The sequence below is a fragment of the Schistocerca nitens genome, chromosome 8 (genome assembly GCF_023898315.1).
Source record: "Schistocerca nitens isolate TAMUIC-IGC-003100 chromosome 8, iqSchNite1.1, whole genome shotgun sequence".
NCBI lineage: Eukaryota > Metazoa > Arthropoda > Insecta > Orthoptera > Acrididae > Schistocerca > Schistocerca nitens.
In genome coordinates, this window is record NC_064621.1 from 214456912 (window position 1) to 214479883 (window position 22972).

Sequence of the window (22972 nt, forward strand, 5' to 3'; positions counted from 1 at the left end):
ATACAATTATACTCTCAACAAATCTCAGAATACTTGCGAAAGAGTTCTGTCAACTGACTTAATACAATGGCTATATGAAGTCAGATAATCTTATATATCACTCAGCTGTGAAAATTAAGAAATGCAAGGTTCTTGCTGTATTCTCCAAAAGTGCTCTTCCTAGAGTCATTTCTGAGATGACCTGAAATGTCTGCAGGTACCAACAACTTTTTGTTTCGAACTTTTTTGTATGTGCCTCATTTCTAGAGCCAGGTTTCCGGTACTTCTAAGTCTTTAACATAACAGTCTCCTATGCCAGTCTCTGGTTGCTCAGAGCATGCAGATGAAATTTTGTGTGAATTGGTTAACTGTGCCCTTCAGATTTTCATTGGAGACAGATGTAAAGACAGGGCAGGTTAGCATTTTATTCCACCTTCAAGTTGAACATTATGTGATCCTATTTAAAGTTATTGCTACTGGATCAACTATTATCAGGCAGTAGTTTTTACATCTATACTCTGTAAGTCCGCAGCTTGTGGTCTCGCGGTAGTGTTCTCGCTTCCCAAGCATGGGGTTCTGGGTTCGATTCCTGGTGGAGTCAGTGATTTTCACCTGCCTCGAGATGACTGGGTGTTGTGTCATCTTTATCATCGTCATCATTCATCCCCGTTACAGTTGGAGGAAGGCAATGGCAAACCACCTCCACTACGACCTTGCCTAGTACGCCGGTGCAGGTCTCCCACATCGTTCCCCTATGCTCAGTTGAGGAGTATGGGACTTCATCATTATACTCTGTAAACCACTGTGAAGTGCATAACAGAAAGTATGCAACATTGTTTAGGGCTTCTTCCTGTTCCATTCACATTGGAGCATGCAAAGAATGACTGATTAAATACTTCTGTGTTTGTCACCTCTAAGGAAGTGACGGGTTGTGGTATGCTGCTAGATGCCCTGTTTAAGGCTAGGCATTGAAACTTCATAAATTCATTTTCATGGAATACTTGTAGTTGTCTACTTTCAATCATCTGCCAGTTCAACTTATTCAACATGTCTGTGATGCTCTCCCATGGGTCAAACAAACTGGTGACCATCAAGCTGTGCTTTTTTGTATATGTTCAATATCTCCTGTTAGTCTTATTTGGAAGGGTTCTTACACAATTGGGCAATAGCCTAGGACATGTTGGACAAGTGTTTTGTAAGCAATTTCTTTTGTAGACTAGTTGCATTTTCCCAATGTTGTTTTTTGAAATGCAAAATTCACATTTCTGGGTTGCCAATTTTTGAACCACCCTCAAACCTTGGTAGGGCCTGATTGAATATTTGTGCAGCTTTTATTGGACAGTACTTCATTATACACCACTGCATCTCCTGTGAAAAGTTTGAGGTTACTATTGTCTACCAGTTCACTACTATACAATATGAACTGCAAGGGTCACAAAACAAATCTGTCTACATCTACATACATACTCCTCAAGCCACTATATGAGGATGGCAGAGGATACCATGTACCACAACTAGTCATTTCCTTTCCTGTTTTACCCACAAATAGAGTGAGGGAAAAATTACTGTCTATACACCTCATATAAGCCCTAATTACTCTTATCTACCTGGTCCTTACATAAAATGTATGTGGAGGCAATAAAATTGTTCTGCACTCAGCTTACAATGCCATTCTCTATTTTCTGAATAATGTTTTGCAAAAAGTATGTTGTCTTTCCTCTAGATTTTCCCATTCGAGTTCACAAAGCACCTTTGTAATACTCGCATTCTGACTGAGCCTACTGGTAATAAATCTAGCAGCCTGCCCCTGAGTTGCTTTGATGTCTTCCTTTAATCTGATCTGGAGAAGAATCCAAGCACTCAAGCAGTATTCAAGAATGGAACACATTAGTGTCCTATGCGTTGTCTCTCTTAAGAGATGAGCTACACTTTCCTAGAATTCCTTCAATTAAGTCAACCACTGACCTTACCTACTACAGACCTTACGTGCTCATGCCATTTTTTATCACTTTGCAACATTATGCCTCCACATTTAATTGACATGATTGTCTAAAGCAGCAAATTACTTATGCTGCATTTGAACATTACTAGTATGCATTATCTTACACTTTTCTACATTTGGAGCAAGCTGCCATTCACCACACCAACTAGATATTTTGTCTAGGTCAATTTGTATCTTCCTACAGTCACTCAATGATGACACTTTCCTGTACAACACGTCATCAGGAAACAGAAGACTTCTACTAACACTGTCAGCAATTTTATGGGTCCTTTCTTTTATCCTTTTATATAACGAGTCACCTGTGCTTCTTTCCAGTCATTTGGGACTTTGTGATTGGTGGGAGATTCATGGTAAATGCAACCCATGTATGATGCCATGCTATAGACTACTCTCTGTAAAAATGAATCGGGACTCCCTCTTTCAGTTGCTTCTCTACACCAGGGATGCCTATTAGTATGTCCTTCAAGTGGGAGTCTCTATGACAGTGAAACGACAGAATGTTTGTACAATCCCCCTGTGTGAATGATTTTTTAAATGCGAAATTTAAAACTTCCACTTTACTTTAGTGAACCTAACATAGGACTTTTCATTCTTCATATCAAGATAACAGTCAGTTCAGTATTGCTTGCTTTTAAGGAGGACCTTGTATGAAATGGGCAATAGTGATATTCCTTAGGCTGCAGACATTTTTCTTATCTCCTCTTTAGTGCTGTTGATGACATTCAATCCAAAATAACCTGCTGCTCCTTAAATCCTCAATCCAGTCAAAAATTTCCCTTGGTAGCCCTTATGATCACACTTTTGCTAATAAGTGCCAGTGTGGTACTAAGTACTTTTCAGAAGCAAAGAAATATTGCATCTACCTGGTGCCATTGGTCTATTGCTTTAAAAATGACATCATGTGAAAAATCAAATGTTGGCTTTCGCATGCTCTGTGACTTCTAAATCCATTCTGGTTGGCATTTGTCACCTTCCTACATTACACCTCTGGTAGTTTATGCAGTCATAATACAGTGATTATCATTAAAAATTATTAAATTCTTTCTTAGCTAACAGATGACAACGATGCAAATTTTGTGGTTGTCCGATTTGCTTTCTTAACGTTTGATCCTAGAACCTGCCATCAGAAACTGGGTACATTATTAAGCGACAAAAATGTGCAAAAGAAAAGCCAACATTGAATAGCATTAAGGATAAGTTCCACACTGAACAATGGCCCATCTCTGCTAAAGCATGCTTGTGTGGTGGTGCTCTATCTGGGGGTAATCAGGTTTGAATCTTGGTGGTGGAAAAATTTTCACCTCTAGGGCATGTGACACTGCTGATGGTGAATTGGATGAGGAAGTTAAGCTAGGTGGCCCTCTTGGTGTTATTCATTAATAGTAAGCTATGCGCTGGTACCAGGTTTCACCCTGCCCTTTCCATCATCATCTTTGTCATCATCATAGTCACAAATGATCACAGTCGACAACATACACACACGTAGTATAACAAAAAGTGGTAATGGAGTACATCATAAATAAACAAAACAAAACAAAAACCAAACAAACACTGAACAATACCCATATATCAAATTTCTACCCAGAGTCAAGGAAGCAGGAAGAGAGAAATGTTGAGGTTTAACATTATACTGACATCGAGGTCATTAAAAATGAAGAACAAGCTTTGATTGAGCAATGATGGAGAAGGGATGAGCCTAAAGTCAAGGAAGCAGGAAGGGAGAAATGTTGAGGTTTAACATTATACTGACATCGAGGTCATTAAAAATGAAGAACAAGCTTTGATTGAGCAATGATGGAGAAGGGATGAGCCTAAAGTCATTTAGGAAAACTGAACAATTTACATCAGGGTAGCAGATCAGGGATTAAAATTCCAATCCTCTCAAATTCTTGATGTATCAAGGGAAGAGATTCCACTGGGAGAGGCAAAGGAACTGGTCAAGGTGTATGTGTGAAATGAATATCAAGCAGGCTCCAAGAATTGGCTGTCAGCAGTTGTAAATCCTTATGGGAGCACAGAGAGACAAGAGAAGATAAAAAGACAGAAAAGTAAATAAAAGTAAGAAGCAGGATAAGAGAGATGGAAAACAATGGAGGTCTTAAATGGAAAAAAAATGAAAAAGTTGAGCAAAGTAAGTAAAATGAAAATTGTAAAAAATAAGTTGTGTATATACAGGGTGAGTCACCTAACATTACCGCTGGATATATTTCATAAACCACATCAAATACTGACGAATTGATTCCACAGACCGAACGTGAGGAGAGGGGCTAGTGTAATTGGTTAATACAAACCATAAAAAAATGCACGGAAGTATGTTTTTAACACAAACCTACGTTTTTTTAAATGGAACCCCGTTAGTTTTGTTAGCACATCTGAACATATAAACAAAAACGTAATCAGTGCCATTTGTTGCATTGTAAAATGTTAATTACATCTGGAGATATTGTAACCTAAAGTTGACGCTTGAGTACCACTCCTCCGCTGTTCGATCGTGTGTATTGGAGAGCACCGAATTACGTAGGGATCCAAAGGGAATGGTGATGGACCTTAGGTACAGAAGAGACTGGAAGAACACATTACGTCCACATGCTAACACCTTTTTATTGGTCTTTTTCACTGACGCACATGTACATTACCATGAGGGGTGAGGTACACATACACACGTGGTTTCCGTTTTCAATTACGGAGTGGAATAGAGTGTGTCCCGACATGTCAGGCCAACAGATGTTCAATGTGGTGGCCATCATTTGCTGCACACAATTGCAATCTCTGGCGTAATGAATGTCGTACACGCCGCAGTACATCTGGTGTAATGTCGCTGCAGGTTGCCACAATACGTTGTTTCATATCCTCTGGGGTTGTATAAAAGACTAAGGAAACAACAACTGGAAAGGCAAATGATGAACGGGCACATACAGAAACATAGATCTAATGGCTATTCAGGCCACCAAAGGGGATGAAGGACAATTCTTAACACACAATCAGAAGAACCAATACTCAATATGTAAGGTTATATAGCATGATTCAACAAGCTGTTTATATTGTTCTGAGAAGAATGATCACTATTATTCTTAAGTATAAATGCCAAAGAATGATTTGACAAAGAATGTAAACTATCTACATAAGTCGGGAAAAATAACAAGAATGAAATACATGCACATACAGGGATGAATGAGAGCACTACTTTGTGAGACGCAAAATCTAAAACAACAATATACAACAAAAACTGTATCGTTTGAAAGCATAAAAAAGGAAAATAATAATAAGGACTGACAGCAAGCCAGAACAGAGAAAGTAGAATAATTAAGGGAGAACAAACACAATTAGAGTTGGGCCGAATACTTTCAGAATAAATGGAATGCCAAGTAAGACCAAATATCTCACAGTAACCGGTAGAGAATACACAGCCAAGAGAAGAAAAAGGACAACAAATACAGAGGATATAATGGAAGAGATGAAACAGAGATGAATGGAGGAACTTTGGCTCCTATGAATAAAATGGAGAATGTACTTTATAACTGGAATTTTGAACATTCTCAGGTTTGCATGAACAAAGTGAGTCAGACAATATACTTCACTTGAGAATTTTCTTAGCTTGGTTGAAAGGGTGGAGGAAGTTGCTGAACCCAAAGAACATTTTTTGATTTCATATTCAAACTAGATAAGTTTCTTAGATAAATTTCTCACAAGCAGAGAACATTTCTCATTTTTTAAAGGAAGCTCTGTAGCATATTCAGAGATGAGTAAGTTCTATTGAGGCTAAGTTTCAGAACTTATGGTACATGCAAAAAAGGACATACCTACCCCAAAGAAATACTGAAGAGAGAAACTGTAGAAGTTTATAGAGGTTTAACAATAAAAACATTACTTGGCTTGTGAACTTTCCTCCCAAAAATCATGAAAGAAGAAGGCAACGTTTTAAATGATGTTAAAATGAAAACGTTTTTGTGTTATTTAGCAGACCACTGTTCAAATTTGGAGTACATGAAAATGTGATGTATTCTTAAAATTTTGTTTGCATAATGTGTTCACCTAACTTCAATTACAAAAAAAGTTACCTGTATGTAAAAAATTCAATAAGATCGTCAGAAAATGCATTTTTGTACACTGTCCATAATTGTCTTAATAATTTGTTGCTGCACATAAAAGAAAAATCGAAATGTGCACAAACTCTTGCAGCACACACTGATGCCAGCTCCATATTTATACAATGAATAGTTTACCTGTTTGAGTGAGGTGAATGAAATGTAAGATTACACATATGTTCTATGCCAGACGCAACAGATGACACAAGAAAGAACTTCCTCATCATAGAATACACTTTGAATTTTTTATATATCTAAAAACAAAGATGATGTGACTTACCAAACAAAAGCGCTGGCACGTCGATAGACACACAAACAAACGCAAACATACACACAAAATTCAAGCTTTCGCAACAAACTGTTGCCTCATCAGGAAAGAGGGAAGGAGAGGGAAAGGCGAAAGGATGTGGGTTTTGGAATTTTTTTATTCATATGAAATTGAGAACTTTTTCAGAGAATGTTCTTTTGCTTTGAGAACCTTCTTTGGAGAATGTTCTCTTTTTTTATTCATATGGCCCGCTGAGGTAGCCAACATTTATTAATAAATGTAATACTGAAACAGAAAAGAAGAACTATTCAAGTAGAAAACTGATTGCAACCATGTCCACATGGACTGTTACTCAGTGACTGCAACAAATTTCTTGCATGATGTCACTGCTTTGACAGAAAACCTTTTAGGACATGGGTATGTTTGGTGGCAAGTGAGTGGGGTAACTCTCAAATCAAAAGCTGTTAGTGGAGTGTGATGGGCATCAACACACCACCCAAATGTCCACCACCTCTCTACTTCAGTCTTTCTAGCCGTGTCCTACATCCTCCTCTGCATCTAATGAACATTTTCTATTTACCGATATTAATATGACTTTGGACTTTTATGCCTGTCACTTTCTGTTTATTGCTCGATTTTTGTGGTAGCTTCAATTTTTCTGCCCCCTTGTTTGTAGATCTGACCATGCCTTTTGTCGTCCATGTACTCCAATCAACCTCTACTAAGAAGAGACAGAAAATCAATCATTGTATCAAGTGTATCTCTGATCTCTTCATATCCCTGACTTTTGCAAATTAAAAAAAAAAAAATAGTAAAGGAAGCTAGACTGAAAAGAAGAAGAAAGAAGGAGAAAATAAGTGATAAAAGAACATCGCAGAAGCCAATATTCTGTACAATACAATATACCTGGTGTGCATCCAGGTCAACAATCATAGCTGTTCTGGCTCGCCCATGCCGAAATAAGAAACGTATGAGAAGAGTAATGTCAGCATATGGACAAAACCCACCACCTTTCTGTCCACAGCAGTGATGAAAACCACCACCTATGTTTATGGCCCACCCACGTTCCAGTGCTAATTTCCCAGCCAGGATACTCCCACCCACCTGATACCTGTAAAAAAATAATGCATTATTAACAAAATAATCATATACTTGTCACTAAAACTGACATATACATAATTTATACTTGTCACTAAAAGTTTAAAGATTAGGTAAGAAATTTGATTATTTCTTTTAAACATACTGTTTTCTGTATGTCAAACAATGGAAAATCCAGGATGGAAAAATGACAATATTATGAAAAAGGATGGATTACTACTCACCATATAATAGAGATGTTAAATTGCACGTAGGAACAACAAAAAGACTATTAAACGCATAAGCTTTCAGTCAGAAGGCATTCTTCTGAAACAGACAACAAAAGCACACGCATTCACATACACTGTTTCTAGCTGCAGAGACCAGTCTGAGAGAAACTGTGCTTGATGGAAGAAGCAGCATGGATGGTAGTGGTAAGGTGGTGGTTTGGGGGGGGGGGGGGAGGTGGGGGGGGGGGGGATAGCAGGGTATGGGTGGAGGAGGGTGAAGTGCTGATTGCGTGAGCATACAGGGACGAGGTGGAGAGAGGGTAGGACAGCTAGATTGTGAGGTTACACGGAGCGGCACAGAGGGAGAGGGAGAGGGAGAGGGAGAGGGAGAGGGAGAGGGAGAGGGGAAAGGGGAGGGGGAAGGGGAGGGGGAAGGGGAGGGGGAAGGGGAGGGGGAAGGGGAGGGGGAAGGGGGGAGAGAAGGGAAGGGGAGAGAAGGCTAGAAGTAAAAAGACTGTGGATGCACTCGTGGAACAGCAGGCAGTGTAGTTTTTGGAGTGGGACCAGGCGAGGGGATATGTGGGTGAAGGAAAATGAGTAATGAAGAATGAGGCCAGGAGGGTTACGGTAATGTAGGATATATTGCAGAGAGAGAGTTACCACCTGTGCAATCCAGAATAGCTGGTGTAGGCAGGAAGGATCCAGATGGCACAAACTGTGAAGCATTCATTAAAATGAAGAACATTGTGTAGGGCAGCATGCTCAGCAACATGGTGGTCCAGCTGTTCCTTGGCCACAGTTTGTCAGTTGCCATTCATGCAGACAGGCAGCTTGTTGGTTGTTATGCCCAAGTAGAATGAAGCACAGTGGTTGCAGCTTAGATTGTAGATCACATGACAAGTTTCACAAGTAGCTTTACCTTTGATGGGACAGGTGATGCTTGTACTGGACTGGAGTAGGTGACGGTGGGAGGGTGTTTGGGACAAGTCTTGCCTCTGTATCTATTACAGGGTTTTGAACCATGAGACAAGGGGGTGGGAGCAGGGGCTGTCCAGTCATGGATGGGGATACTGTGTAAGTTTGGCAGGTGGTGGAATAAGACTGGGGGTGGGAGAAGGTGGGGAGGGATAGCAGGTAGGATATTCCTCATTTCAGGGCACAAAAAGAGTTGACTGCTGACATCAGCTTTTCTGAACTGCACAGATGGAAACTCTCCCTGCAATATATCCTATGTTCCTGTAACACTCCTGGCCTCAACTTCATTAGTCATTGTCCTTCACTGACTGATTCCTTTCCCTGTTCCCATTTCAGCACTACACAGAGCACTACACAACCTTCTATTACACAAGCACACACACAGTCTTCCCCACCCCCTCTGCCCTGCCCTCTGTCTAACTTCCCAATACACCCAGCTACCCTACCTTCTCTCCACCTCGTCCCTGTATGCTACCACAAACACCACTTTAGATGCCGCTGTATTCCTACCATTCTGAAGATGGAGTCAATTCTTTCATTGCAGTACTCCTTATAATTATCTGAGGAAGGATTTAATTTTATGACAAGTCTGATTTTCAACTAGGTTTTTGAATCCAACACATTTGTCGACAACTTCTCTTTTATATAAGAGGAAATAGATTTGACACTATCTCTTATAGTTGCCTATAAAGGTAACAAAAAATCTCACACCACCTTGACACGTTTCTCTCACTGGCCCACAGAATTAACTCCAGAAGTTCATGAGTTCTCTTCTAATTTGGTATAGGAAGTGGTCATGATTTTTCCTTTGTGACATACAGATCACCCACCGAGAATAACATCACTTGAATTTTAAACATGTGACATACTCATTTTTGATAATTATGATCATATCCCATGAGTTCTAATGGCCTAAAGCAGCATGCCAGAGTTGCATATCAATTTTCATAACTTTTGGCTCAGCAATGACACTGCCACTGGACCATTTTCTTGGTTGTAAATAAAACAGGTTACCAACTGACTGCAACTGATGTGAACCATAACTTGCTCTCCCTCCCCCTTACCACCACCAGTCATGTTGCTTCTCCCATCACGCACAGTTGCTCGCAGTCTGGCATTGGCAGCCACAGACAACGCTCGTGTGTGTGTGTGTGTGTGTGTGTGTGTGTGTGTGTGTGTGTGTGTGTGTGAGAGAGAGAGAGAGAGAGAGAGAGAGAGAGCTGCTTTTGCATGAATGAATGTGTGTATGTTTCCTATTCATGAAGAAGGCCTTCTGGCCAAAAGCTTATGCATTTAGTGGCCTTCTTGTTGTGCTTGCCTGGGACTCAACGTCTCCACTATATGGTGAGTGGCAATCTATCCTTTTCATAATATTGTTTTCTCTATGTGGCACTTGATGGCACAGTTAATTAAGTATCAACTGTGTCAGTTGTTTTAAGACTATTTGTGACACAACAACTTTCACCTCTAGAAAAATACTGTTTTTGAGAAAAATGTCAAGTCACACATTACTTCAGAGTCATTATTACAGATATCTTTATCTGTTATTGTGTGTGAACTGAGCTAGACAAAATTTCATCACTCTATTCGCAAACTGTTATCATGTCATTTCTCTGCTATTTTTTTCTAACGCTAAAGACAGACACACTACACCAATCAGTACAGATGTACCATTATTTACATTAGTGTTGCATTGGCACTAATGAATGTATAAAAATTTCACTTATCTACAAAAGCCTCTTAAAAGAATGTTCTCTGAATCATTTTTGAGTGTTGGTCTTTTCACTGCAATCCATAGCAAGTAACACACACACACACACACACACACACACACACACACACACACACACACAGAGAGAGAGAGAGAGAGAGAGAGAGAGAGAGAGAGAGAGAGTGTACACAGAGGAACAGCAGAGTTCACAAGTTTGTTCAGTGAGTACCACAAATATGCTCTGCAGACCCTCTTGACCATTACAAGAGTCTTAGTGTCATAACTACTACACAACCTCACTCTTTTAGAGTGTGTGGAATATACTATTACTTTTATCATGCACACAATGGCCAGTGGTAAAATCATAGAAATTCAGAGAGGCTTACAGCTAGTCTTTATTTCCATGCATTAGCCTTAAATGGAACAGCAAGAGGACCAAAACTATTGGTTGTATTGTTTATCTTCTGGTATACAATATAAAAAATTAACTTCTCAGAGTAGTAATAAAAATTTTAAAGTTTTTACAATTCCACATCCAATGTAATCCCAAGCTGAGCAGATGAGTATATTTAATGACTGCTTTATGGATCACAGACTTACTTTCATTCAATATGTTAATTTTGAAATGGCTTGCTATTTCTGCCATAAATATTGAAAACCAGCAGAAAATACAACTGTAATAAGGCTACATAATTTTCATATCAACAGCAGTATGCGTGTTTCATGCCTAATCACTCAAATTTATGTAGAGTGTAAGAGACGGAAATTAATAGGTATACAAATAATATAGGTTATCTGTTTTCCCAACAAGAGTGGGTCAAAAGTCTTATACTGATGACATAATACAATGTAAACAAATATTAAAAAGTTTTAATGATATTAAATAAAATGTATGTCTTATGCTGTCTCTTAGCCTGAACTTAACCTATACTTTACCCTGAGTATCCATTTCTTTCTTGTTGATCACAACCAAAAACTGAGCAGACCTTAGGAAATGTATAACTCTCCCTGTTTCTCATATATAATAAGAACTATGCCAGTTTACAATAAATAAAATATTAACAACAAATGTGTCAATAGTATCTAATAGTTTCACTATAAAAATCTGAAAATATAATAAACTAATACTGTATTTATCATACCTCATAGGTCGCAAGTAATGTGACTGGACAAAAAAGTTGGGTACCAAAGCTAGCAGTGGAATCTCAGCTACTGCTGCTACATTAAAACTGAACTGTAAACATGAAAGATAAAAGGTTAAAGTCCATGATATGAAAAATGAACAATTAATAATAATCTATTAATCGTAGCTTCTAAAAGCTCTTTGAGACACTCACTTTTTATTTTTATTTTTATGGGAAATTAAGCTGTAATGTTAGTCCAATGAATTATTCAGACCAACTAATATTTGTATTACGATATGTGCCACTAAAACTCTTCATTAGTCACTTTTACATAGAGATACAGTGATTATTTCAAATTAAATGTGCTGACATTTTATGTCATCATATACGTAACACACCAAGCTCTCTCAAGACAAGGAATCTGACATGGAAAAAAGCAAAGAAATAAAACCAGAGGAATAAGTTGTACTTAGTCTAGTCACATGCAGATTCAGAGCTGGAATAAACAGTAGAAAGTTTAAAGACTTTAATTCTATAACTCAAATTTGATTTCCTAGCAATAAGAAGGAAAAAACACACAAATAACAATAAAATGAAAAATACGAGAAAAGTAACTAGGTCACAAATGGATACGAGCAGGAAAGAATTCCGAGGAAATAAAATTTTCTGCGAAACAGAAAATCATTATGATAATCATAAGAATCTGTGACAACAGGTATTGCAGAAATAATAAGTGATAAGAATAGATTATAATGCTGAGAGAAATCTCAACTGGATTATTAAGAGTTCTGATGCAAACATGCAGATTCCTGCCACTTACTTCCAGGGTTCTGCAACAGTATGGAAGAATATCGTGGGGCATCCATGGAGCAAACCATATGGTAACTTCTTACAAATCACATCTACATCCATACTCCGCAAGCCACCTGACGGTGTGTGGCGGAGGGTACCCTGAGTGCCTCTATCAGTTCTCCCTTCTATTCTAGTCTCGTATTGTTCGTGGAAAGAAGGATTGTCTGTATGCTTCTGTGTGGGCTCTAATCTCTCTGATTTTATCCTCATGGTCTCTTCGCGAGATATACGTAGGAGGGAGCAATATACTGCTGGACTCTTCAGTGAAGGTATGTTCTCAAAACTTTAACAAAAGCCCGTACCGAGCTACTGAGCGTCTCTCCTGCAGAGTCTTCCACTGGAGTTTATCTATCATCTCCGTAACGCTTTCGCGATTACTAAATGATCCTGTAACGAAGCGCGCTGCTCTCCGTTGGATCTTCTCTATCTTTTCTATCAACCCTATCTGGTACGGATCCCACACCGCTGAGCAGTATTCAAGCAGTGGGTGAACAAACATACTGTAACCTACTTCCTTTGTTTTCGGATTGCATTTCCTTAGGATTCTTTCAATGAATCTCAGTCTGGCATCTGCTTTACCAACGATCAACTTTATATGATCATTCCATTTTAAATCACTCCTAATGCATACTCCCAGATAATTTATGGAATTAACTGCTTCCAGTTGCTGACCTGCTATTTTGTAGCTAAATGATAAGGGATCTATCTTTCTATATATTCGCAGAACATTACACTTGTCTACATTGAGATTCAATTGCCATTCCCTGCACCATGCGTCAATTCGCTGCAGATCCTCCTGCATTTCAGTACAATTTTCCATTGTTACAACCTCTCGATACACCACAGCATCATCTGCAAAAAGCCTCAGTGAACTTCCGATGTCATCCACCAGGTCATTTATGTATATTGTGAACAGCAACGGTCCCATGACACTCCCCTGTGGCACACCTGAAATCGCTCTTACTTCGGAAGACTTCTCTCCATTGAGAATGACATGCTGTGTTCTGTTATCTAGGAACTCATCAATCCAATCACACAATTGGTCTGATAGTCCATATGCTCTTACTTTGTTCATTAAACGACTGTGGGGAACTGTATCAAACGCCTTGCGGAAGTCAAGAAACACGGCATCTACCTGTGAACCCGTGTCTATGGCCCTCTGAGACTCGTGGACGAATAGCGCGAGCTGGGTTTCACACGACCGTCTTTTTTGAAACCCATGCTGATTTCTACAGAGTAGATTTCTAGTCTCCAGAAAAGTCATTATACTCGAACATAATACGTGTTCCAAAATTCTACAACTGATCGACGTTAGATATATAGGTCTATAGTTCTGCACATCTGTTCGACGTCCCTTCTTGAAAACGGGGACGACCTGTGCCCTTTTCCAATCCTTTGGAACGCTACGCTCTTCTAGAGACCTACGGTACACCGCTGCAAGAAGGGGGGCAAGTTCCTTAGCGTACTCTGTGTAAAATAGAACTGGTATCCCATCAGGTCCAGCGGCCTGTCCTCTTTTGAGCGATTTTAATTGTTTCTCTATCCCTCTGTCGTCTATTTCGATATCTACCATTTTGTCATCTGTGCGACAATCTAGAGAAGGAACTACAGTGCAGTCTTCCTCTGTGAAACAGCTTTGGAAAAAGACATTTAGTACTTCGGCCTTTAGTCTGTCATCCTCTTCCTCATTGGTTGTTGCTATGGCGGCTGTTCTCTAAACAGCTACTGTCAATACTATCATCACGTTATCTCATTCAACTTCAAAACATAACGTTCAGGTCCAAAATCATAAAACTTACACAACTATAACTATTTATAAACTATTTTGATGTAAAACTTCCTGGCAGATTAAAACTGTGTGCCCGACCGAGACTCGAACTCGGGACCTTTGCCTTTTGTGGGCAAGTGCTCTACCATCTGAGCTACCGAAGATGGTAGAGCACTTGCCCGCCCAAGGCAAAGGTCCCGAGTTCGAGTCTCGGTCGGGCACACAGTTTTAATCTGCCAGGAAGTTTCATATAAGCGCACACTCCGCTGCAGAGTGAAAATCTCATTCTGGTATTTTGATGTGGACCTTGGCAGCTAAACTAATGTTTAACTCTTTTCAGAGGCACATGATAAAGTGCAGAATTTGCATTTCATTCACATATCTGACAACATCTCAAACATGTACGCACACCAGAAACACAGTGCTGTAAGTAGTCAGCAAAAAATATCAACATATATACAGAGAAAAAAAAAGACTGTAATAAAGCATTCCACATGAAACATAGACATGTATGCAATGAAACTAAAATCGGATGTAAGTGGTGAAGAATGAGATTTAAAATTCAAATTATGTACCTTCAAACTCTGAAGATACCGTGCAGTATGTACAACCAAGAGGTCCTCTTGTGACGCTTCATTTGGTTGTAACACCTTATCCTCTGACAGGTGCAACTCATCTTTCAGGTACTACACAGATAAAAATATAGCATCAAATTCTGATAAAGCACTGACTAGTTGTACTCTTCAATAGTTACATTTAACACCATGTTTCAAAGCTAATACACAGACAGTATTATACCTGGAATATATTACCCCATTTATTAGCATCAAATGGATGAAGTTTTTCTACACCAAGAAAATGGACATTGTATTCTTTCCTATAAACAATAGGCCATTGGTTATGCCGAATTTCAATGTACAGTCTAGTATGCGGAGTTATCTGTGCTTGGCTGAAATTAAAAAGGGTCGTCAATACACAATATACAACACAATATGAATGATTCATAAGGCTATGTGCAATCACATTACATTAAATAAGATGATAACTTCCTCTTTCAGTGAGATGATTAAAATGGCAGAGCTGATCATACAGGCCAGAATGAGACACAACCAGCTATAATTCTTATAATAGGTTTTTGTATTCTGAAAATAATATCACTGTAAGTTGAGTTTACACCAAATACAGCTCTGTAACTCATTAGTGAATGGAAAGGTACACAAGATGAAACTGAAAAGGCACTGAGTCATTTGGTTGATGAAATTTGGTTGATGGCTACAATATGCACATAAACAAACAGGAATCTATGGTAAGGATGTGTGTCAAAGGTGTACATATTGGATTGCTATTTCTTAACTTGACTCTTTGAGAAGTGAACAATTCTTTGGAACTCAAACATATAGAAGAAAGGTGTAGGAAAGCAGCGAGTGCTGCAAAGGGCAAAGGGCTTCTGATGGAAAGTTTCATGGAAAGCTATGTTTCGAATGCAAAAAAAAAAAAAAAAAAAAAAAAAAATGTAAACAGAGAAGAATGAAATTACTTTCAAATATGCCATTACAAGAGACTGTTTACAATCCAATGAATTGATCAAATATGGAGTGAAGACAGTACATCTGGATCAGTTGGTTTGGGGCTTAAGGGAATAAACAGCAAGGTCATTGGTTCCTTAGTTAAGCAAAAGGTCATCTGGTATTATGACGTTACACACAAATTTGATTGAACTATGGAAGTATGTAGGAGTAGTAAAATCAAGGCACTGAAAGTCCTGTCATATCAGTGCCAGCTCATCTATGGCGAGAGAAATTTCACCACTTGCATCTCACCCCCCCCCCTCCCCCCCTGCCAACATGATTAAGGTTGGTTGGTTGTTTGGGGAAGCAGACCAGACAGCGAGGTCATCGGTCTCATCGAATTAGGGCAGGATGGGGAAGGAAGTCGGCGTGCCCTTTCAGAGGAACCATCCTGGCATTTGCCTGGAGTGATTTAGGGAAATCACGTAAAACCTAAATCAGGATGGCCGGACGTGGGATTGAACCGTCGTCCTCCCGAATGCGAGTCCAGTGTCTAACCACTGCGCCACCTCGCTCGGTCCAACATGATTAAGAGCTAAGTCAGTTATGGAGTACAGAATCTCTTCTAGCCGGAAAATTCTTAATAGTCAAAGTGAGAAGACTAAAATCGTAATGGACATCAGTTGGATCTACAGTAGTAAAGTACGACGAGAAATAATCAGGTCAGTAGGTGGGTGGGGTGTGACTCTGGGGCTTAACATGCAGTGGGGTGTGACCCTTCCACAACCGTTCCAAAATGTTATAGTTCAAATGATAACTATGGGAACATCATCCACTACGAAAAAAGAGCTAACTGCATCCAAAAGAAATTAGAACACAGTAAAAGAGGGACGACCAAGGCAGCTGGCAGAGGAAGTAGGATCAAGAGTCCCCCAGCCTACGCATGCAATGGGAGACGCCCGAACTCCAGCCACCTTGTCCCTGCTCCAAAAAGTAGTCTGAAACATTGCATCTGAAATAAGAATCATATTCTTGGAGAAAATAAGGAACCAGTTAAACTGTCCATATGCCAACCATCAATATTAGAGGCAAAGAATCTAGAAGACCATGCTTGCTTAGTATGGAGAGCCAGAAAGAGGGGAAATTTCACCAGGATGTGAGCTACTGTCTGTGTGGCTCTGCAACCACAATGTGGGGGTGGCCCATTACATAATAGAAACCTAAGGATTAATCTGGCACTACTAGTAAAGGGGCAACAGAATGGTTGATCTCTTCCAGGACTAGTCTGGAAAACACCTGCAGCCAGTCTTACTTTACAATGATGGACTTGGTCCAGTAATTTCAAAGCTGAAGAAGCTGTTGAACCATAACCCTGACAACCATAGTCCAGTGGTGACAAGAACAGGGCCCAGTAAATACGAATTAGAGCTGGGTGATCTGCACCAAAAGAGGTGTGGGCAAGAAAACGGAGAGCATTTACCTTTTACATACAACTAGTATTTAATCGATGAACGTGGCACGGCCATGTCAGCTTTTTATCAAATAGCAGTCCCAATAATTGAAACTGTGCAACAACATCCAAGTACTGGTTATCCAAGTAGAGTTATGGTTCAGAATGGACTCTGGTATGATGACATGAGTGGAGGGTAAGTAAAATGTGATAGTCCCACGCAGTGTCGTATGCTTTATTTAGGTAAAAAATGACTGCAATGAGAGGCCGACTCAGAAAAAGTCTGTCAGATTGAAGTTTCCAGCTAAATCAGATGGTTGATTGTGGATCATAAAACACACTGATAGAGAGAGAATGGTCGATTCACATCCCAGTATAATCATTGGGCTACCATCATTTCAAAACAGTTTGCAGACCATGTGCACTACTTGGTGGTAGCTGTCGATGGACATTGGGTTTTTGCCTGGTTTAAGGATTGGGATAGTGATGATATCTTGTCACTGTGATGGGAAAACATCTTTGAGCAAAATGCAGTTGAAGATTATGAGTAGATAGAATCTACACTCAGGTGTTGGGTCACCTGATAACGAATCAAATCTGGACCTGGTGCTGCATCATCTGAGTCTTTTATGCATTTGAATGGTAGAAAGGTAAGACAAGGTTGCCAACATGGTTACAAAGTGGGTCACAATATATTCAGCAAAAACCAACACATTGGTAGAGATACTACCACGAAGGAGGACATTTGGAACAGTTTTTGTTCTTTGGTGGCCTAGTAGACTATGGAACTTGGTACACACCTGGAATAAAGAGAGAGAGCTATACATCTCTTCCACAGGAGGAGATAAGCATTCCCACCACAGGTTAATTAGCTAACAAGTCTTTGCACCAAACCACTTAAAAGTGATGAGAGTGGTCTGTGAAGTGTGTCAGTTCAATGATCCTGAATAGCTGCTGCAATGTCTTTGACCCTCCATGTGACCAGCCAACAGCAGAGGAGACCAGTAGGAAGGGCCGGGTAATAGTGTTGGATATGTCTCCCACATCTTCATCAATACAATTTGACAGTGGGGACAACAGCAATGACATAGGTATATGACTGCCAGTTGGCTCTTCAAAGAGCTCAGTTGGTAATCAATCTGCCTGGAGGTTAATCATTTTTACAAATGGTGGTAATTGGAGTGTTTTGCACTCAACACTGCTATTGCTTTCAATGTGGTGTACAGGAGAATCCATTCACTGACATTATTGTGACCCAATGTACATACATGTCCACAGTTCCTCAAGGGCCAGTACTGTTCTGATACAATGAACAATAACTTCAAAGGTATGGAAATGAATATCAGTGAAATGTGTTTCTTGAAGACCATAACAGATCAAAGAACACGAGGAAATAAGCTGGTGATGGTTGGTTGGTTAGTTTGGGGTGTAAAGGGAGCAAACTACAGGGCCATGAGTCCCTTTTTCCTGATGCAAACAAGGCTAAAGGTACAAAAACACCCAACTACACACCTAAAAAGAAAACAAATGGAATGAACGAAAAATGGGGAAAACATACACCACAAGGAAAAGTAGAAGAAGGTATTAAAACCATACAGCATATGGTCTGGGCTGGCTGATCACAATAATAAAAGAAGATGAACCAGCCACTCTGTAACACATTAAAATGTCCATCCCAGAAAGACAAGGCGAGATGAACACATGTACAGAAAAGACAACCATCAAGACAAACAAATGCAAAGAATGATGATGATGATTATTAGTGTTTTAGGGCGCACAACAGTGAGGTTATCAGCACCCGAAATGCAAAGAAAGTGCGACAGAGTTGAAATGGAGGGAGTGTGGCAACTTCAGAGAGAAGGCTAAATGCCCACCCTCAGATGGTACGATAAAACCCCTGTCACGAATAAAATGTAAAACTAAATCTGCTGTTGAGGCATTGTCACCCAACACCGAAGGTAGGGCGTTGGGAAGGTTAAAAGTCCGCCACAGAGTGGCTAAAAGAGGGCAGTCCAGCAAGATGTGGACGACAGTCATATGTGAGCCACAGTGACACCGAGGTGAGTCCTCGTCACGGAGGAGGTAGCCATGTGTTAGCCACATATAACCAATGTGCAGCCAGCAGAGTACCACAGAGTCCCCTGCGAGAGGCCCACACGGAGGTCATCCACACATTCGTATCTCCTTAACGGCATGCAGTTTGTTGTGCGTATTGAGGTTATGCCATTGTCTCCCAAAGCTAAAAAACTTTGTGGCGCAATAATGATCGCAGGTCAGTTACAGGGATGCTGATCTCCAGAAGAGGATGCTGATCTCCAGAAGAGGTTGCTGATCTCCAGAAGAGGTTTCCGTGTAGCCTGTTTGGCCAGTTCATTTCCTGGGATTCCGATGAGACCTGGGGTCCACACAAACACCACAGAATGAGTGGACCATTCCAGGGCATAAATGGACTCCTGGATGGTCACTACCAAAGGATGGCAGGGGTAGCACTGATTGATAGCTAGTAGGCTGCTCAAGGAGTCAGTACAGAGGAGAAACGACTTGCCAGGGCAGGAGCGGATGGGCTCAAGAGCACGAGAAATGGCCGCAGCTCTGCAGTGAAAACACTGCAGCCATCTGGCAAGGAGTGCTGTTCAATATGTCCTCCATAAAGATATGCGAAGCCAACGTGATTATCAGTGTAAACCACCTCATGGTCCCGATACATGTCAAGAATCGAGACGAAGTGACAGTGGAGAGCCGCAGTGTTAACTGACTCCTTAGGACCATGTGAAAGATCCAGACAAAGCTTCAGCCTAGGTGTACACCATGGAGGTGTACATGAGTAGACCTCGAGTATAGGTGGTAAAGGCAATGACTCCAATTCAGACAGAAGAGATCAGACGCGAACCGCAATCGTAAGCCCTGACCTGGGCCTCCCATGCAAAAAATTAATCGCCGTGGATGGGAAAAGGAGACGGTAATTTGGATGCTCAGGATAACTACGAATGTGTGCAATGTCAAGGGAGGGACTCTGGCCTCCACCAGGATGCTCGTCACCGGACTCACCCTAAAAGCTCCTGTTACCAGTGCAGTGGTGCACTGGGTCAAGTACATGCAATGCTGAGGGCATCACTGAACCATAAACCAGACTCCCATAATCAAGGAGGGGTTGAACAAGGGCTCTGTAGAGCTGCAGCAGCATAGAGCGATCTGTATCCCAGTTGGTGTTGCTCAGGCAGCAGAGGGCATTGAGGTGCTGCCAGAACTTCCACTCCAGCTGATGAACATGAGGAAGCCACGTCAATCGGGTGTTGAAAACCATCGCTAAGAATTGGTATGTCTCCACTACAGTGAGTGGATTATCATTAAGGTAAAGCTCTGGTTCCGGATGAACAGTACGACACCGACAGAAGTGCATGACACACGCCTTCAAGGCTGAAAACAGGAAGCAGTGGGCTAGAGCCCATGACTGCACCTTGTGGATGATTCCCGGTGTCACTCAGCAACACCAGTACTGGAGGAGCAGTACAAAATGCAGAAGACGTCTGCATACAGAGAAGGTGAGACCAACGGCCCGACAGCTGCTGCTAGACCATTAATGGCCACTAAAAATAGAGATATACTCAATACATTCTCTTGGGTATGGGGGGAACTATGGGACGCACCAACTTGGACACAGAAAGTATGGAGTGATAGGAAATTTTGGATAAAAATTGGGAGCAGGCCCTGGAGACCCCATTCCTATAATATAGACAGGATACGATATCGCCAGATCGTGTCGTAAGCTTTCCGTAAATTAAAAAAAAAAAACAGGTGTTGGCATCTGGAAAAGACTGTTCAGATGGCAAACTCTAGGGAAACTAGATTATCAATGGTAGAGCGACCCTGGTGGAAAACGCCCTGGCATGGAGCCAGTAGGCCACATGACTCCAGGACCCAACACAACCACTGACTTACCACACATTCTAACAGCTTACAAAGAATGTTGGTGAGGCTGATGGGCCGTTAGCTATCCACATCAAGTGGGTTTTTACTGTGTTTGAGCACTGGAATGATGGTGCTCTACAGCCATTGCGATGGAAAGACGCTAATGCGCCAGATCCGGTTGAAGATGACAAGGGGATGTCGCTTGTAGTCAAACGTTAGATGTTTAATCATCTGACTGTGGATCCGATCTGCCCCAGGAGCTGTGTCGAGGCAATGTGCAAGGATGCTGAAGAGCTCTCACTTTGTAAGTGGAGCATTATAGGGTTCACTGTGATGTTCAGTGAACAAGAGGGCTTTGATTTTCACCCGCTGTTTGAGGGTGCGAAATGCTCGGCGATAATTCTCTGACACGGAGGCTCGAGCATAGTTCGGCAATTGCGTTTGTGCCAGTAAATAACACGTCATTGAAACATCTGTCATGGTCTGGTACACACAAACATGTCTGATCTTCGTCCAGACTTGGGAAGGTGATGTATGGCATCCACTGGTCGAGAAGTACCTCTCCCAACACTCCTGTTTCTGTCTTTTTATAAGTTGGCAAATGCGGGCATGGAGCTGTTTAAAAGCTATTAGGTGTTGTAGGTAAGGGTGCTGTAGATCTCGCCAACGCTCTATAATGTCCTCAGCGATTTCTGGCGACCACCAAGGTACTGACTTTCACCGGGGGCACCCTAAAGAACAAGGGATCATGGCAGTGTGTGGTACGACTGGTACGTGTGAAGGTGGCGATAATGTAGCTGCAGCGTATGTGGACGTCAACCGAATGGGGTGTTGGTATTCAAATTTACGTTTAGCCTCTTGGTAAGTCAACTTGGCCAGGGTCTTGTACTGCATGATTTTTTGCTCCTTTTGGAGTACTGTGCAGTCTGGCGAGCAGTGGAAGTGCTGCTCTCCGCACTTGATACAAGTGGGAGGAGGTGCACAGGGAGCATCTGGATGCAGTGGAAGTCTGCAGTCTTGACATGTGGCGTTGGAAGTTCAGCAGGAAGACATGTCCCCAAATTTCCATCACTTAAAGCACTGCATAGTGGGAGGGACGTATGGGTAAACGTCACAGTGGTAAACCATCACCTTGAGCTTTTCAAGCAATGACTCACCCTCAAAGGCCAAGATGAAGGCATGGGTAGCAACCCTGTTGTCTTTGGGTCCCCTGTAATTGCGCTGCATGAAATGGACACCCCGCCATTCTAGATTGGTGTAGAGCTCGTCGTCAAGACTGCAAGAGGTGGTCGCAATGGAAAATAATCCACTGGACCATGTTGAGGCTTTTATGGGGAGTGACAGAAACAGGAATATCACCCAGCCGGTCACAAGCGAGTAACATCCAGGATTGGGCTGGGGATGCTGTCTGAATCAAGACTGCACCGTTTCTCATCTTGGATAGCGCTGTCAGTTCCCCAAACTTATCCTGAAGATGTTCAACAAAAAAACTGATGCTTCATAAGTAGAAATGAGTCCCCATCCATTCTGCTACAGACTAAATACCGAGGTGAACATTGCTGGGTCATATCTGTCAGCATTGTACTTGATCTTGCCCTTCTTGGAGACTGCTGGCGCCATACGGTCACCAGCAAGAGATGACTTAGTCCGCTTCATTGTGGGTCATCTGCCCTTATGCCACCACTTCGATCAGGGGCTCTCTCCATGGGCACCATCCAGTCACAGCAAAGGCCACCTGGCATGATGGCTGTTGCTGGGAGTCCTGATGCCCCAGGAAGACAGGCATCTACTCCTTGGGATACCTGGGTAGTTTACAGCTCAGGCATCAGCAGCGCGATCTCTGTGTTGTCAGGGGGGTCCCACCAAATGGGTACATGACGGCCCCCCCACAACGGACTGGCTACCATGCTGGATATTGGGCACAGAGAAATCCAATACTGCCATGGGTGCGAAAGAGGACAGGAGGCAATGGAAGAAGACTACATATCCCAGGAAATGTACTCGCCCAAATAGTTGAATTCCAGGTGGAGATTG

The 22972-nt window shown here is 41.4% G+C and overlaps 1 protein-coding gene across 1 annotated transcript in view; it reads right to left on the reverse strand.

Annotated features, from left to right (window-relative positions):
- The window catches only part of LOC126198626 (histone deacetylase 11), a 79678-nt gene that overhangs the window by 43278 nt on the left and 13428 nt on the right, over positions 1-22972 (reverse strand). Inside the window, exons 2-5 of the mRNA XM_049935083.1 lie at positions 14870-15020; positions 14647-14757; positions 11470-11561; positions 7241-7445 (exon numbers count right to left, since the gene is read on the reverse strand). Of these exons, the coding sequence (XP_049791040.1) occupies positions 7241-7445; positions 11470-11561; positions 14647-14757; positions 14870-15020 (559 nt within the window). The remainder of the gene's footprint in view (positions 1-7240; positions 7446-11469; positions 11562-14646; positions 14758-14869; positions 15021-22972) is intronic.